Genomic DNA, 17252 nt, shown 5'->3' with positions numbered 1-17252 from the left:
AGTGGAGTTCAAAATATCAGTGCTAGTACCATAACAGCTAAATTAAGCACCTTAACTTGTATCTCCTGCCACATGGACTTAACAAATTTCTTCCCTGCATTGAAAAAATATATTCAATCATAGACAGTGATGAGACAACCAAAGGTCTCTCCTGATCGCTCTTTTAGGAAAGCTATGAGTATAATGCTATCTGAAAAAAAAAAAAATGGTTTAAATAAAAATTAATGAAAAGATAGGCTAACTTGGAAATACAGCCTTTAAGTAGTCTAATCCAAGATTTTTCATTTCTTCTCCAAAATTCACTTACTAAACATTTTTCCTTCCTAACTGAGTGCATAATAAGTGAGGAAGTCCAGAGAGAGGCCAGTAACTTTACTCTAGCAGAAGCCCTTGGGATCTGGAGAATGAGACAAGGAGAAATGGAATTACAGGAATGGTATCATAGGAACACAACAATTCTAAATCAGTGATTTGGGGAGTAGAACAAACCTGAACGATAGATAAAATTTAATGTTTACCAAAATTTCTTTGTTTATCGTCACATAAAAAATTTAAAAACCATAGTTTTGCATCTGGTCATGATGGAGAAACTGGAAATATACTTGCCTTCCTGCCATAAATATCTCAAGAAATGGTTAAAATATATCAAAACACTGTTTTCAGACACTGGTCAACAATAGGCAGTATTGGACTGTCATGTCTGAGAAAAGGGAAACTAACAAGGTATCTTTACAAGTGGGCCCTGTTTTTTTCTAGAATTACTTTCAACATCATTATGCTAGAATTGGGGCACTGAGTTAAAGAGACAGAAGTCAAACTGCAGAGAGACTGAGGAGACTAAAATTTGTGGAAGAGGAACAACAGAGAAAGAACTCCAGAAATCTGTGTAAGTTTTTGTCAAGGTGGTTGCAAAGAATTGGCCGTGCAGATGAAGAGTGAAGCTCCACAAGACTGGGCAGAGAACATGAACAATTCTCAGAGTATACATACAGTGAGGAGACGCCCAAGTTACAGAAAGACTATGAAGAGTCCTCCTCAACTAGAGTTCCACAGACCAAAAAAGTCAAACCTTCATAAAAGGGTTAAGTTAGCCTTAAAGTAAAGACAAGGGGCTCCCCAGGTGGCACACTGGTAAAGAATCCCTTTGACAATGCAGGAGACGCGGGTTTGATCCTTGGGTTGGGAAGATCCCCCAGAGTAGGAAATGGCAACCCACTCCAGTATTCTTGCCTGGAGAATTCCATAAGCAGAGACGCCTGGTGGGCTACAGTCCACAGGGTCACACATAGTCAGATTCAGCTGAGCGACTAAGCACACACACACACACAAAGACAACTTTCACACTCACCCTAACAAAAACAATGAAAGCCCTGAATGATCAAACTGATTTCACAAGTAACTTGACTGCATGGCCCAAAATGTCCATTACTCTTTAAAGAAAACAAAATCTAGCACTCGACTATGTAAAATTAATAATGCTGAATATTCACTCTAGTCGAGTGCTAGATTTTGTTTTCTTTAAAGAGTAATGGACATTTTGGGCCATGCAGTCAAGACACAGAAAGGACCTTGGTGACACAATTACCAGGTAAAAATTTTAAAACAGTTGTTTTTAAGAATTTTAAGAAAATACAAACAAAAAGTGATATTAAATCAAACTGCAGTTAATCTATACTGGAATCCTCCTGAGTAAAATGGTACACACAAATGGTACATGTAATAAACTATATGAATCTTGAACTCATTATGCTTAAAGAAATCAAGCACAAGTAAAGTATGTGAGTCTATCTGTATGAAGTGCTAGTATGGAAAAACAAATCTACAGCTATAGTTCTCAAATGGGCTAAGTTTTGCTCCCTGTATTTCAGTAATGTCTACTGAAATTCCTGGCTGGGAGGGGTGGGTGCAGATAGAGACTTCTATGGGTATCTAGTGAGCAGAGACCATGAAAGCTGCTAAAAAAAAATTGTATAATGTACAGGACAGTTCCCTCTGGCAATAAGCACTTTTTACCCAACCCACTTACTTACTACCACTGAGGAAAATAGGAAACATCAAGTTTCATGTTAACAAAATTCAATTACAACTGGTAATAGTTCATATCTAAACCCTGAAATTCTTTGTTATGGTAAGTACTATAATCTCTTCATACTTGATGATATTGTATAATTTGTTTCTCAAAAGATTACTATATAGAAGGAAAGATTATACTTATTATCACAGATAATGTAAAAAGAAAGAACCTCCATTTCAAGGACAAGAAAAATGTAAGCTGAATATAAATGTAAAGAAAATCTATGCAAAAAACTTTAAATACTTCTTTCCAAGGGTATCAGATATTCCAAATGCCCATTTTACACAGAATATCATAAACAGCTGCTATAAAAGAAACAAAATAAATGGAAGATTTAATAAATTGACTTGCAGCAGATTCCTAGGCTTAATTTGGAAAGTCACCCATCTATTAGACCGAAGCTTATTTGTGAAATATTTGCTTCCAATTTGTGTTGCTACTTATCTTTTCTTCCTCCATGTAGATTAATACAGTTATGCCACTTTATTCTTAATATTTACAATATTTAAGGAAAGACTCTGGAGTAGTCTCCAAGAAGCAATTGAAAAGACACTTAAATTCTCTATATTAGTTCTCCCAACATTTCTAAATGTGAAAGTATCTAAATTCTCACACTGTCTTTATTTGAACTGTGAGTTCTTAAACATATGACATCTATATTTTATAAGATTATACTTCACTTTAGAATTATCATATCACTTTTCATTTTAATATGTGATAATTGAGCATACAGGAGGTATCAGTGAAATTTTTTAAAAAATGAGCAATTAGTTCTCCCTTATCACTTGCACCTAAACTAGCAGGTGATTTATTTCTTCTAGTTGCCACTGATGTTTGTTTCAAACTTGCAAGAAGAACATTAAGAGTTTTACCATTCAAAAGAAAACACTTATTCTGATTTTTAAACTAAGTATCTCAACAACTACAGCTCAAGATTTATGACACTGGAAAGGAACCATAATCATATTTTCCTATTCTCTCAGTTAACAGGATGATGCCAAATAAAAGCCATTTACCCTTTATCTGCAGAAAATAAATTTTAATTCAAAGGGTAGAAACAATACAGAAAGAAAAACAAATGAGAAAGCGCCTGACTTGACATAAAAACCTAGATAAATATTTGATAAAAAGCAGAATTCATCACCAAAAACATTTATAGACTAACTATATGTGTAAGACATAATACAAAGACTTCCAAAATCAGAACAAACAATACCTGTCATCATGCTGCATTACATTTTATGTAGTACATATTATTTTTCAAAGCACTTTGTTTTTCTCATGGGATTCTATTTTTGGTTGATTGGGGGAAGAGAGGTAATCCTAAATCTTACATAATTTATCAGATTAGGAATAAAAGCAATCCAACCTACTCATTTGTTAATTTGGCAATGTTCATTCTTTTATTAAAATGTAGTCGCTATTATAAGTCATCCCATTCTCCTTTTTCTCTTAAGCTCATTTTTACTTTAGAACATTCATAAGTTTACTTGCATCAGGAGTTACTAATATGTTTGGGGCTATAAAATGTAGTTGCTATTATAACTCATCCCGTTCTCCTTTTTCTCTTAAGCTCATTTTTACTTCAGAACATTAATAAATTTACTTGCATCAGGAGTTACTAATATGTTTGGAGCTTTCAATGAATAGCCATTTGAATTTCTAAGATCAAATAAAAGCAATCACTGCCAGCGGCCTGGCCATCAGTGACCTTGTGAATCAATGCTGTGCTTCTGCTGGCCCTATTAGGGATATGAGAAACACAAAGGAAATGACAAAACAACATACTCTCTACTTTGAATATATGAGCCCCAACAAAGTAAATGTATTTCTGAGTGATTTCTTGATAAAGATGGAAATTCTACAGTGATAAGGTAGATAGAATATAGGCATGAATTAGATTGCTGATTTTTATAATTCAGCATGAATAAACTTTATAAAATAAAAAATAAAGTGAATGGAAGATGCTAGAAAGGGAAGTAAGAAGAGCTTATTTCTCATTTTATTAAGTTATGTCTTTCCAATGACCAGAGTATGATAGCCAACTCAAGCCACTTTTATTTCTCAGTATGGGAAGTACTGAATTTCCCTCCCTCCTAAAAGAAAGAAGTCCCCATACTGAACACACCAAAATGGAACAGTGAAGAGCATACTCAATGATTAGTGATGTAATTAACAACTCCTGGGAAACCTAATTTTAGTTTCAGTTCAGTTCAGTCAATCAGTCATGTCTGACTCTTTGCGACCCCGTGAATCGCAGCAAGCCAGGCGTCCCTGTCCATCACCAACTCCCAAAGTCCACTCAAACTCATGTGCATCGAGTCAGTGATGCCATCAGCCATCTCATCCTCTGTCATCCCCTTCTCCTCCCGCCCCCAACCTTTCCCAGCATCAGAGTCTTTTCCAGTGAGTTAACTCTTCGCATGAGGTTGCAAAAGTATTGGAGTTTCAGCTTTAGCATCAGTCCTTCCAATGAACACCAAACACTGGTCTCCTTTAAAATGGACTGTTTGGATCTCCGTGCAGTCCAAGTGACTCATAAGAGTCTTCTCCAGCACCATGGTTCAAAAGCATCAATAGCATCAATTCTTCGGCGCTCAGCCTTCTTCACAGACCAACTCTCACATCCATACATGACCACGGGAAAAACCACAACCTTGACTAGATGGAACTTTGTTGACAAAGTAAAATCTCTGCTTTTTAATATGCTATCTAGGTTGGTCATAACTTTCCTTCCAAGGAGTAGGCATCTTAATTTCATGGCTGCAATCACCATCTGCAGTGATTTTGGAGCCCCCCAAAATAAAGTCTGACACTGTTTCCCCATCTGTTTCCCATGAAGTGATGGGACCAGATGCCATGATCTTTGTTTTCTGAATGTTAAGCTTTAAGCCAACTTTTTCACTCTCCTCTTGCACTTTCATCAAGAGGCTCTTAGTTCCTCTTCACTTTCTACCATAAGGGTGGTGTCATCTGCATATCTGAGGTTATTGATATTTCTCCCAGCAATCTTGATTCCAGCTTGTGCTTCTTCCAGCCCAGCGTTTCTCATGATATATTCTGTATATAAATTAAATAAGCAGGGTGACAATATACAGCCTTGACGTACTCCTTTTCCTATTTGGATCCAGTCTGTTGTTCCATGTCCAGTTCTAACTGTTGCTTCCTGACCTGAATATATAGGTTTCTCAAGAGGCAGGACAGGTGGTCTATTATTCCCATCTCTTGCAGCATTTTCCACAGTTTATTGAGATCCACACAGTCAAAGGCTTTGGCATAGTCAATGAAGCAGAAGTAGATGTTTTTCTGGAACTCTCTTGCTTTTTCCATGATCCAGCAGATGTTGACAATTTGATCTCTGGGGCCTCTGCCTTTTCTACAACCAGCTTGAACACCTGGGAGTTCACGGTTCACATATTGCTGAAGCCTGGCTTGGAGAATTTTGAGCATGACTTGACTAGAGTGTGAGATGAGTGCAATCGTGCGGTAGTTTGAACATTCTTTGGCATTGCCTTTCTTTGGGATTGCAATGAAAAATGACCTTTTCCTTAGGTGTCTCAGTCTTTCTGTTTCATTTAGGAAAGGAATTATGAGTTAACCTCTAGCAGTTCACTGACATGCTAACTGGCATTTCATTTTAACCACTGCACAACTCTTTCTCCAACTCCCCTTCCCTCTTTCCTATCTTCAACACAGGAACGATAAGTTACCGTACTGACACATTTCTTCCTACTTTACTCAACTCTCAGATAACAGAGAGATGATATTTTGCAAGAAATATTTTCCTGTAAGTTGTTTTATGATTATCCACATATGTGACATATGTACATAAATAATACTTATCAGTTTTTTTAAAGGCTTTTACATTTTAATATGGTGACCCTAAAAATGTGTACAAAGAAAAATAACGGAACCAAATGGTGCCTCAAGATTCTTATTTATAGATGAAAATAAATCATCTAATAGCTAACACTGATGCCAAGGAACTAACAAGAAGCAATTTAACAGATGAGGAAATGCTAACTGTAGCAAGGAGGATAAATCTAAAAGTTGGGAGACAAATTAGGTGAATGTCAGCATGTGCACACAACTCTAGTGATTTTTTTCCACAACAATGAAATGATATCTCAAAATACTGCAGTGCAAATGACTAAAACAACACCTATCAGAATCAGTGAATCATTACCTCCAAATTGAAAAAGCAAAATGGCAAGTATATGAACTCTTGCCTTTAAAACAGCCTTTTGTATCTTAAAGTATTACTAGCTTAAACACTTAAATGCATAATTACTAGCTTAAATGCATAATTTATGTTCAACTTATTGAACACTGTTTAATGAGGAACATTACTTTCAATTTAGTTCTGTATCTGCTAGAAATATGTCTGGCTCCATTATTCTCACAGAGGTTACGGGGACATCATCATTATACTCTCTTAGGTACTATGGAAATTTGGACATGCTTCTGATTTCCTCTCCCATTTTCTGCTGTTCTTCTATAAGTATAGGGTCAGTGAAACATCTGCAATATCAGAATGACAGAAGTGTGATTCATATTTGACTCAGAATGTATCTATGTAAAATCCCTTCCTGTGGTACCTCTTGGGCTAGATCATTCTGTCCTGCTTAACAGAATCACAGTAATGTCAGGACTACCATTAGTAGGAGGTATTAAGTATTGCTGTAAAATTGAGAATAATGTTTTATTCAAACACTTGGGTTCTAGGCACTAACAGAAAGGTAACTAGAAGTTGCTGCCCAGTATGGTGGGAAAATATGAAATTGTATTAAACTAATTGTATTTTTACTAATTGTTTAATTTATTAAACTAAAATAGGACATGTGACAGAAATTGGGCCTTGTAGATTATAGGGAAGTCATTAGAGGGTTTCAATTAGAGGAGTAAAAATAATTCAACCCACATTTCAATAGTATTACTCTTTGCTGTGTTAACAAACTGAAGGAAGAAGGAAGGAAGGGAAGTCACTCAGTCATGTCCGACTCTTTGTGACCCCATGGACTGTAGCCCACCAGGCTCCTCCATCCATGGAATTTTCTAGGCAAGAGTACTGGAGTGGGTTGCCATTTCCTTTTCCAGAGGATCTTCCCAACCCAGGGATCGAACCCTGGTCTTCCACATTTTAGGCAGATGCTTTATCATCTGAGCCAACAAACTGAACAGGTTACTAAAACAGTACAGTGAGAGATGACAGTGAGTAGTGGATGAGTGAAAAGTGGTTTTGTTTGAGGTATGGAGAATCAAAAGCATTTGCGACAGAAATGGCTCAGCTGGTAAAGAGTCTGCATTCAACGTGGGAGACCTGAGTTTGATCCCTGGGTCAGGAAGATCCCCTGCAGAAGGAAATGGCAACCCATTCCAGTACTCTTGGAAATATCCCATGGATATTTTGGAAATTCCCATGGATGGAGGATCCTCGAGTACTACAGTTCATGAGGTTGCAAAGAGTCAGACACGACCGAGTGATTTCACTCACTCACAGATGCAGGTTATGAAGAGAAAAAGAGTCAAAAAAAGTCTTCAACTTTATTGCTAAGGAAACGGAAGCACAAAGTTGTCATTTCTAAAATAAGGAAATTTACCAAAGGAACAGATTTTGAAAGAGTATCAGAAGTTTATCTCAGAGTTGTTAAATTTGATATATTTACTAACCACCCTGCAAAGGTATCAAGTAAATAGATATGAGTACAGAGTCAAGTAGAGATACAAGTTAAAGATATAAATCTGTGTATACTGGATGGTATTTTAGTCATAAGACTAAATGAAATCCCCAAAAGAATATGCACACACACAAAAAAGACAACTTAGAACTGAGGGGCACTCCAAAGTTTAGAGTTTGGAGAGACCTGAAAGATCCGACAAAGATGAAGAATTTGCCAGAAATTCAAGGGGGTGGGGGGAATTATCAGATAATGTACTTTCTGAAAGCCAAATAAGAAAATGTTTCAAAAAGCAGAGGCATCAAACATGTTAAGTGATAATGCTAAGTGTAACAGGATGAGTAGAGATCTGACCCATTGATTTAACCCTGGTAGAATGGCAGGGGTGAAAGCCTGGTTAGCTTTCAAGTGGATTCAAGAGAACACAGAAAGAGAATAACTACAATACTAAGATTAGACAATTCCTTGAAGGGATTTTGCAGTAGGAGGACAGAAATGGAATTGTAGAGGGGGGAAAGCAAGTTCAAAAGAAGATATTTTAAATATGGAAAAATTAATAGCATGCTGGTTGGCTTATGGAAAAGCTAGAGTGGAAAGCTCTATCAAGCTCCCATCCGCTAACCCCATAATCCCATGAAAAAACAATAAGTATAAAGGGAGAACTGTTAGAAGCAATATCTTTGCTGAGAAAGAGGATGGAATGTATCACACAACTGAAGAAGCTGGCCTTTTTAAGTAATATTTGCAGTTTTATTCATAGTAATGCAAAACCTAAATTGGTACAGATGTAGCTGAGTCAGCCAATATGAATCAAGAGTATATGGAAGCTGATAGCTTCTATTTCCTCAGTGTGGGGGGGTGGAAAGGAAAACAGTTATCTGACAGGAAAGATTGGGAAGAGGTGAGGAAGGGTTGATTAATGAGAAGATTTGAAAATAAGTCATCTAGGAGACTAGGAGAGTAAATTGAACTGGGGACACACTGTGTGGCTGGCTGGAAACACTGTGGGCTCACTAGAGGTTAATAACCATTCTGCAAGTTATCTTCTGGGCTAGACAGAGAAGCTATTATTACTCCCTTTTCTAAATCACTTACAAGAGTAGAACAGGGAATAAAGTTATACTCCTCTGAGCTTCTCAGGGAACTATCAATTTAATCTTATTTTCTGATTTGTCTGCCTTGGTCAGTTTCAAATAAAACTTATTTTTTTATCAAACTACTTTGAAGAAACAAATTACCTAATAGGGATTGGGGGCAGGAGGAGAAGGGGACGACAGAGAATGAGATGGCTGGATGGCATCACCGACTTGATGGACATGAGTTTGAGTGAACTCCGGGAGTTGGTGATGGACAGGGAGGCCTGGCGTGCTGTGATTCATGGGGTCGCAAAGAGTTGGCCACAACTGAGCGACTGAACTGAACTGAATATGGCAGTCACAAAATAAGATTGATAATGAGTCAATTTGCTGTTCAAAAGAAAAGATATATTTGTTTCCAAGTGAAACTGAGCAAAGATAGCAATGTTATTTCGAGACAAGAAAAAGGGTTGAAGGGTTGGGGCAGGGAGAACATGTCTTAACACCTCATCTTATCTCCAGGGCTTAGTGAAGTAACTGATAATCAACACTCACAAAACATGTTGAATAAAGGAATAAGGAGATGAATAAATAATGAAACCTAAAGAAAGAATTGCAGAATATTTAAGACTGGCTAAAAGACTGAAAGTAGCATAGAAAAACATAAGAGTAAAAGATTGGGTTCACTGAGAGATGCGAGTCAGTGTGAAGAGTCCAAAACGATATTCTTTCAAGGGTCTCTTCTTAAAAAATACTTAATCTTAACCCCACATCTCTGAATCAGGTCAAATAGAAAAACACACAGGCAAAATTGTAAAAGACAATATTAAAAGCTTTTAAAATTCCCTTGTGTTCTCTTTCCCTAACCTCTAGATAGAGAGGAAAAAAAATAGAATTTTTGCCTCTGTGCAACTGTGAGACACATAGTGTATATATTAAACACTGGACAGAAATAAAAGTGTTTATCAGTTGATGGCCTCTATTAATTATTTTAAGGTAAGTAAACATAGGCAAAGGTAAATGGCTTTATGAAAGAAAAAAAAATGTCTTACTTGTCAATAATAACTGTGGAATCTAACCCAGTGAAATCAATTATATACGTTATTTTTTTCCAATGCAAGTTTGATGGTAATGCAAAGATCATGCTGATATCAAGAGTTAACTTCTCAAATTAATGGTTTAATGTCTTCATATTTCATCTCAGAATTCTCAAGTCTAAAAACTGCTTGATTTTTTTATTGCTCTTATGATAAGTTCTAAATACCTGAACTTGAGGTACCTAGGCCTTATGATTAAACTCGGCTCACCTGTCTAAGTCTTATCTCTGGTCACGCCTGTCCTCACATATCGTATCTCACACATCCTTGAACTACTTATAGTTCTTAATTCAATTTGCTCCTTTTAGTCTCACTGCTGGTTCCTGTCAAAAATGCTCTTTTAATACCCAGAAAATACCTACTTCATGTCTCACATTAAACTTAATGTTCTTTGGAAGAGCATCTGCTTTATGAACTATCCTAGCAGGCTACACATTTTCTACTTAGTTCCTATCACACTGTAATACAATTGTCTAATTACTTGACTGTGTTCTCTAAAAGGTCATGAATAGCTGACATTTAAAATTTTTTTATTTTACTATATTTATATAACATTTACATTTCAAAACTTGAGCACACAGGACTTATATGTGGCACACAAGTATTAAAAAAATATTAATCTGTTGAATAAAGTTCTGAGGAGGGCATGGCAACCCACTTCAGTATTCTTGCTTGGAGAATGCGCAGGGACAGAGAAGCCTGGCAGGCTACTTTTACATATCTAGAATTAATTTATCAAAAATCACTAATTCCCTTTTTAAAACAAACAAAAAAGGTTCTGATAAGAATTATCAGCATCATACAAATATTAGTTTAGTAAAGAATATGTGGAATAAGGAAAACTTACAAAGGAATAGACATAAATCTATCCACATGTACAAACTGAAAGAAAATAGTATTAATCTGCCTTCAAATTACTTTATGTCGTTTTTTCAAAGTATTAAAACAAAAGCACTAAAACATGGCACTTGATGATAAATACTTTACCTTGTTTTAGATCAGTAGTTCTCGTAACACAGTCTGACAAATAACAGTTTGGTAAAGGGTATGATGAAAACATTGGCCAAGGATATGGTTCATCACCCTAAAAAAGAAGCAAGACAGATGACTTTAGGAAGTAGCTTAATATCAAGTTTTAAGACTTTTTGAAGTGACATTTAAATTTGCTTTTGCTTCGGTGTGAAGAGTCAAAACAAGTGCACTTAGTACAACAACAACAAAAAACCCTTCCAGAGAAAACCAAACTCTGTGGATACTGATGAAAAAAGAGGTACTGAATATTGCCAATGAAATTCAACAAAATTAGTCATCTAATAAAAATTAAGTATCATGAAGGAGACAGATTTTAAAAGTGAAAAAAATTCAAAGACACACAAGGAAAATGACAAGCTTTTAATAAAATAATATCCTACTCTGCAACACAAACTACCACTTGTGACATCTTGTCATGAAAAATACTATTTTCATTAGGAACTGTTTGCTGCTGCTGCTGCTAAGTCGCTTCAGTCATGTCCGACTCTGTGTGACCCCATAGATGGCAGCCCACTAGGCTCCTCTGTCCCTGGGATTCTCCAGGCAAGAATACTGGAGTGGGTTGCCATTTCTTTCTCCAATTCATGAAAGTGAAGTCACTCAGTCGTGCCCGACTCTTAGCGACCCCGTGGACTACAGCCTACCAGGCTCCTCCGTCCATGGGATTTTCCAGGCAAGAGTACTGGAGTGGGGTGCCATTGACTTCTCCAGGAACTGTTTACTTGTATCCTAACTGTCATTTGAGTTGGCTACCTTGCTTCAAAATACATTTGAAAAACATTCTCCCCTCCATTTACTCCACTTACCTTCTCCAGTAACCTTGGAGGCAAAATTCGTTCCATTGGCCCACCAATAAGATTTATTCTAACAAGAACATGATTTCTCTCTACTGATAAGCTATCAATTATAAACTCCCTGAAAAATAAACATACCAATTGTCATTGCCTTAATTAAATATGATTTAATTTTAAGATCATGTCAGTGCAACGCATAAGGAAAAAAGCAATACAGTTTCAATAGAAAGGGGAGAGATAAATTCACTTTTATCTTACAGCTTTCTGACGTAAGGAGCAACGAACTGGAGATATAATTGATATAATGAAATGAATGAAATGAAGAATATTTTCCTGACAAATGCTACATGTCAAAGAGAAATGACATGAAGACAGGCATTACTTCCACAACAACTTTACCACATTTTTAGGCAACGTTCCCTTCAGTTCTAGCTGTTGTTACTCAGTTGCTAAGTCGTATTTGACTTCTTGTGTCCCCATGGACTGTAGCACCCCAGGCTCCTCTGTCCTCCACTACGTTCCAGAGTTTAAATTCATGGCCATCAAGTCAGTGATGATATTTAACCATCTCATTCTCTGCTGTTCCCTTCTCTTTTTGCCTTCAAACTTTCCCAGCATCAGGGTCCTTTCCAGTGAGTCAGCTCTTCACATCAGGTGGCCAAAGTACTGGAGCTTCAGCTTCAGCATCAGTCTTTTCAATGAATATTCAGGTTGATTTCCTTTAGGATTGACTGATCTGATCTCCCTGCAGTCCGAGGGACTCTCAAGAGTCTTCTCTAGCACCACAGTTCAAAAGCATCAATTCTAAAGCATCAATTCTTTGGCATTCAAATTTCTTTATGGTCCAACTTTCACATCTGTACATGACTGCAGAAAAAACTATAGCTTTGACTGTACAGACCTTTGCTGGCAATGTGATGTCTTTGCTTTCTAATACACCACCTAGGATTGTCACAGCTTTCCTTCCAAGGAGCAGGCGTCTTTGAATTTCATGGCTGCAGTCATTGTTCACAGTGATTTTGGAGTCCAAGGAAAGAAAACCTATCATTGTTTTCACTTTTTCTCCTTCTTTTTGTGATGAAGTGATGGGACAGGATGCCATGATCTTAGTTTTTTGAATGCTGAGTTTCAAACCAGCTTTTTCATTCTCCTCTTTCACCATCATCAAGAGGCTCTTTAGTTTCTCTTTGCTTTCTGCTGTAAGTTCTAGGCCAAGTCTCCTATTTTAAATTCTAAACTTTGCATCCTCCACACTTCCTGCAGCTGTTAATACTATCCTCTATATCAAAACTAGAGTATTCAGCAAGATGGCCTGATCTATACTATTTTTCCAAGGCCTATCTAGGGTGGAGGAACACTTTTTTTTTAAATTACGGACACAAAAATAATGCCAGCTACTGAATGTGTATCCAGCATATGTCAACCAATTCAAGGTAATGTCAAGTATGACATTTTAGTAGAAAAAAGTTTTCAAGATATTACCATAACATCCTTTCATAATAATCAGTATTTATGATGGTGAACATAAGTAAGAAAATGAAGTAAAAATTGCCTCTACAAGAGATACAAAAATCAGACATTTCTTGAAACTGGCAAGAACTGTTAGATTGTTTAGATTGTTTAATGGGTCATTTTTCTCATGCAGTCTGAATTTAAAGGTGACACAACTTAATAAAGTCAGTACTTAACTAAAACATAAAAAACTAGACAGAAACTTAGAAAGTAGTACTCTGCAAGCCATTTCCAAAAACGTCATTCACAATCTTTTTAACTGACATTTATGCTTTAATTGTGTTTTACTCTTATTTAAATCTACTGAATTCAAATAATGGAAAACATTATTATATAACTGTACCAAAATTACTGTCTTAACAGAATATCTGTAAAGAAAGCTATTATTCCGTCTTAGTATTTTTTTTTTTTACCTGTGGCTTTCAGAGGTTTCTAAGGTATTTTCTTCTTGAGCATTTAGTAACATTTCAGATACTTGATACTGAGTCTCCAATAGAAGAAGAGTGTCTAGATCACAGCATACCACACTTAACAACCTATATAAAAAGGAACAATAAAAATAGATATCCTAAAATACATCCTAAAAGTTTAGAGAGTCTCTTGGTGTCTCAAACACCTATACATGGAAACACAAATTTTGTAAGTAAAATTAGGCAGTTATTTCACATATATTTTAAATAACCGACTTCAAAAGATTTTCTCATTGAAATACTATTTAAAGACCATGGGTAATTTCTATGTTAAAAATTGATTTAAATCTAGGAATCTTCTCAACTAATATTTAAAAATTAAGGGGTCTTCCCTGGTGGCTCAGCAGTAAAAATCCACCCTGCCAATGCAAAAGACATGACTCAGTCCCTAACCTGGGAAGATTTCACATGCCGTGGAGCAACTAAGCCCATACGCCACAACTACTGAGCCTGTGGGCTACAACTACTGAAGCCCACTCACTCTAGAGCCCAGGTTCCACAACAAGAGAAGCCACCACAAGGAGAAGCCCATACACAGCAACTCGAGAGCAGCCCTCATTTGCTGCAACTAGAGAAAAGCCCACACAGCAACAAAGACCCTGGACAGCCATATAGAAATAAATAAATAAAACTATTAAAAAAGAGTGAGCTCTTAAAAAAAATAGGGAATATTAGCAAAACTATAAAAACTAAAGATTGCCATCACTTTATACCAAATTAAATATAGAAGGAATGACAGATTTTTTTTGCTACCAATCCAGGAAATGTTCACCAGGTGAAATGTCAATGGCTAACTTTATAATGGTTAGATAGAGCTGAAAACACCTAAACACACTAATCTATCTTAACATCACTAAACACAGAAATCACGTGGCTCCTATTGTGATGCAAGAGGATGTACAGTGCATCATCTATGAAATATTCTTGCCAAGAAAACTGAACCCAAAACTAACCAATCCAACATATCTCATTATCAGTTTATAGGAAATATAAGGCTCAGAGAAATATGTAAAGACACCCAAAGGAGACAGAGTGAATCCCAAAGCTAGAATTTGGAGACTTCTGCATATTATGTATTTCTTCAGGAAAAAAAGAAAAGAAAAAGAAGGTTCACTTTAAAAAGAGGGGGTAAAGGATGCTATAAATTAAAAGAAAAATAAAACAAATGTGAAGATTCTGTCTTAACCCATGATTCAACCAAAAACTGTAAAAGTATATTTTTGAGTTACACAGGAATTATCTCCAAGGTATGTTAAGTAAAAAAGCAGAGGCACAAAATGTGTACTGTGATAGCATTTGAACAAAAATGGAGAAACATTTAAATATACATGTAAATACATATTTGTTTTTACAAAGAATTTCTCTCCAAGAACAGAATGAAACTAGCAAGAACTGTTAGACGGGATGGGGGCGTAATCTGACAGACTAAGAGGATATATTTCTCACAGTACATCTTTTATAGTTTTTCAATTTTGGTGCAATCACATGCTTTACCTATTCGATAGCATCTGCAGAAAAATATCTGATGGACGCATTAAAGAGCAATTCAGTATCACTCCCTGGAACCTAGTGAAAATGACCAAATGCATATAAAACTAAGAGAAAATCTACTATCCTCAATTTAGATAATGTTCCATATTTAGTTTATAAAAGTAAAAATATTTGTGCTAGTTAAAACAAACAAACAAAAAAAACTACTTAGACTTCTAGTTTAAAGATGGTAGTATAAATTGGTATTTCCCTTCTCTAAGTCTAAAAATAACCTCAAGAATTGAGAAGGAAAGAAAAGATTATAAAAATGTTTAGCTACAAAATGAGCTGAAGGACAGTCAAGGGCAGTCAAATTTGGGCAAAGATGACAATGCGAGGAAAGAAACTAAGAAAGGACATCATGGCTGCCAATGGGGAAAAAAGATTAATTTCCCCCAAAAATTCATAAAAACATTTTAAAAAATGAGTATACTCAGATGAAAAACCTAATCCTCTGTTTGCAACAATGGAAACAGAATACATGAGACAGAAGCAGGAAAATCTCTGGTCCTATTATGGTTCCTATAATAAAACAAACAGGTAGAAGGTGGAGTCACAGACAAATCAATTATTAGTTATTGGTTATAGGTTATAGAGACAATTATTAATAGTTAAAACTGACTACCCTTCATATTGAGATTGGCAGGGACAACACAAAAGCATATACAAATCCCAAAACTTAGGCCCACAGAAAGAGTTCAACTAATTAGGAACATGACCGCAATTTCTCTTCAACACAAGCTTCCAATAATAGCTAATGAAAAAACTCACATCCCTCCAAAAAGAAATATCAAAGGATGCATCCAAAAGTGCTCCAAGAAAAAGGACAAAATAATAGGACGAGCAGATGGCAAACACAAACACACACATACACATACACACAAAGAACTGTCATTATAACTTGAAAACTATGACCAAATAATTGTCTGTGATTTTTAAGTTAAATAAAATGTATCAGATCAACAGGCTGTATAACTTACAGAATATTATACATCAATTATCTCTTTATTTAAAACATTTAATATAAAGCAATAGTGTCCAACAAGTTATTTGCACAAAGTAGAGCTGTATAAGCACAAATAAGCAGCAAAACAACCAGAAAAAATAAAACATGAACTGGCAGAGCTAAGGAAAGAAGCAGAAGAAATGAAAGTGTTGTAGGAATTAAAGCACAACTACAAATAGCAAAAAAAGGACAGATGCTGTTAAAAGAAGAGTAAATGTTATAGGGAACAGAAAAGTATGAAAAATATAATGAAATCAAAGAGTTTGAATTATTGTTTGAAGAGAAAACAGAAATAACCTACCAGGACACACCTTTAGAGATATCAGTCAAATTCTTTCCAAGAAAAAAACCACCACGAATCTAAGTATATAAAGTGACAGCATGTCCATAAGTAAACTGAAATCAGAAGAGTCAACACTGAGACAGAGCCTGGTAAAGCTATTACACTTAAAGAACGAAAGACCACTGGGGTATCCAGGAAGAGTCACTAACAGAGATGGGGCTGGGGGCAGGGAATCAAGCTGTTCTCAGACTTATCCATAGCAACATTCAACATCAGCAGGACAATGACACTGGGAGGAGGTCTAAAATCAGATATTAACACACATTACAAAACTGATCATTTTTAACCTGTAGGAATGACATGAATAAACAAAAGAAAATACAAACAGATGCAAATATATAGAGGAATTTAAAATATGTCAGGAGCAGATAGAATTTCCTGATAGACTGAATATTTGGAGCAAAAATAAGAAAAATACTAAAGATAACTCTAGATGTTTTGTTAGAAAAATAAGAATCAAGTTGTGGGAAACTAAGTAATAAGGCTTCAAGCTATAAAGATTTAGGGTGCAGAAATGGCAACCCACTCCAGTGTTCTTGCCTGGAGAATCCCAGGGACGGGGGAGCCTGGTGGGCTGCCGTCTGTGGGGTCACACAGAGTCGGACACGACTGAAGTGACTTAGCAGCAGCAGCAGCAGTA

The 17252-nt window shown here is 36.1% G+C and overlaps 1 protein-coding gene across 3 annotated transcripts in view; it reads right to left on the bottom strand.

Annotated features, from left to right (window-relative positions):
• TBC1D32 (TBC1 domain family member 32) overlaps nucleotides 1-17252 on the bottom strand; it is a 204523-nt gene that overhangs the window by 68086 nt on the left and 119185 nt on the right. For all 3 annotated transcript variants that reach the window (XM_055432983.2, XM_055432982.2, XM_055432984.2), the window contains 3 exons: nucleotides 13677-13799; nucleotides 11764-11872; nucleotides 10913-11009 (listed from right to left, as the gene is read on the bottom strand). In XM_055432983.2, coding sequence (XP_055288958.2) covers nucleotides 10913-11009; nucleotides 11764-11872; nucleotides 13677-13799 — 329 coding nt within the window. The remainder of the gene's footprint in view (nucleotides 1-10912; nucleotides 11010-11763; nucleotides 11873-13676; nucleotides 13800-17252) is intronic.

The sequence above is a fragment of the Moschus berezovskii genome, chromosome 10, assembly GCF_049115385.1.
Source record: "Moschus berezovskii isolate FMDL1 chromosome 10, NW_MosBer_1.0, whole genome shotgun sequence".
Lineage (NCBI taxonomy): Eukaryota > Metazoa > Chordata > Mammalia > Artiodactyla > Moschidae > Moschus > Moschus berezovskii.
This window is presented reverse-complemented; position numbering and strand designations above follow the sequence as displayed.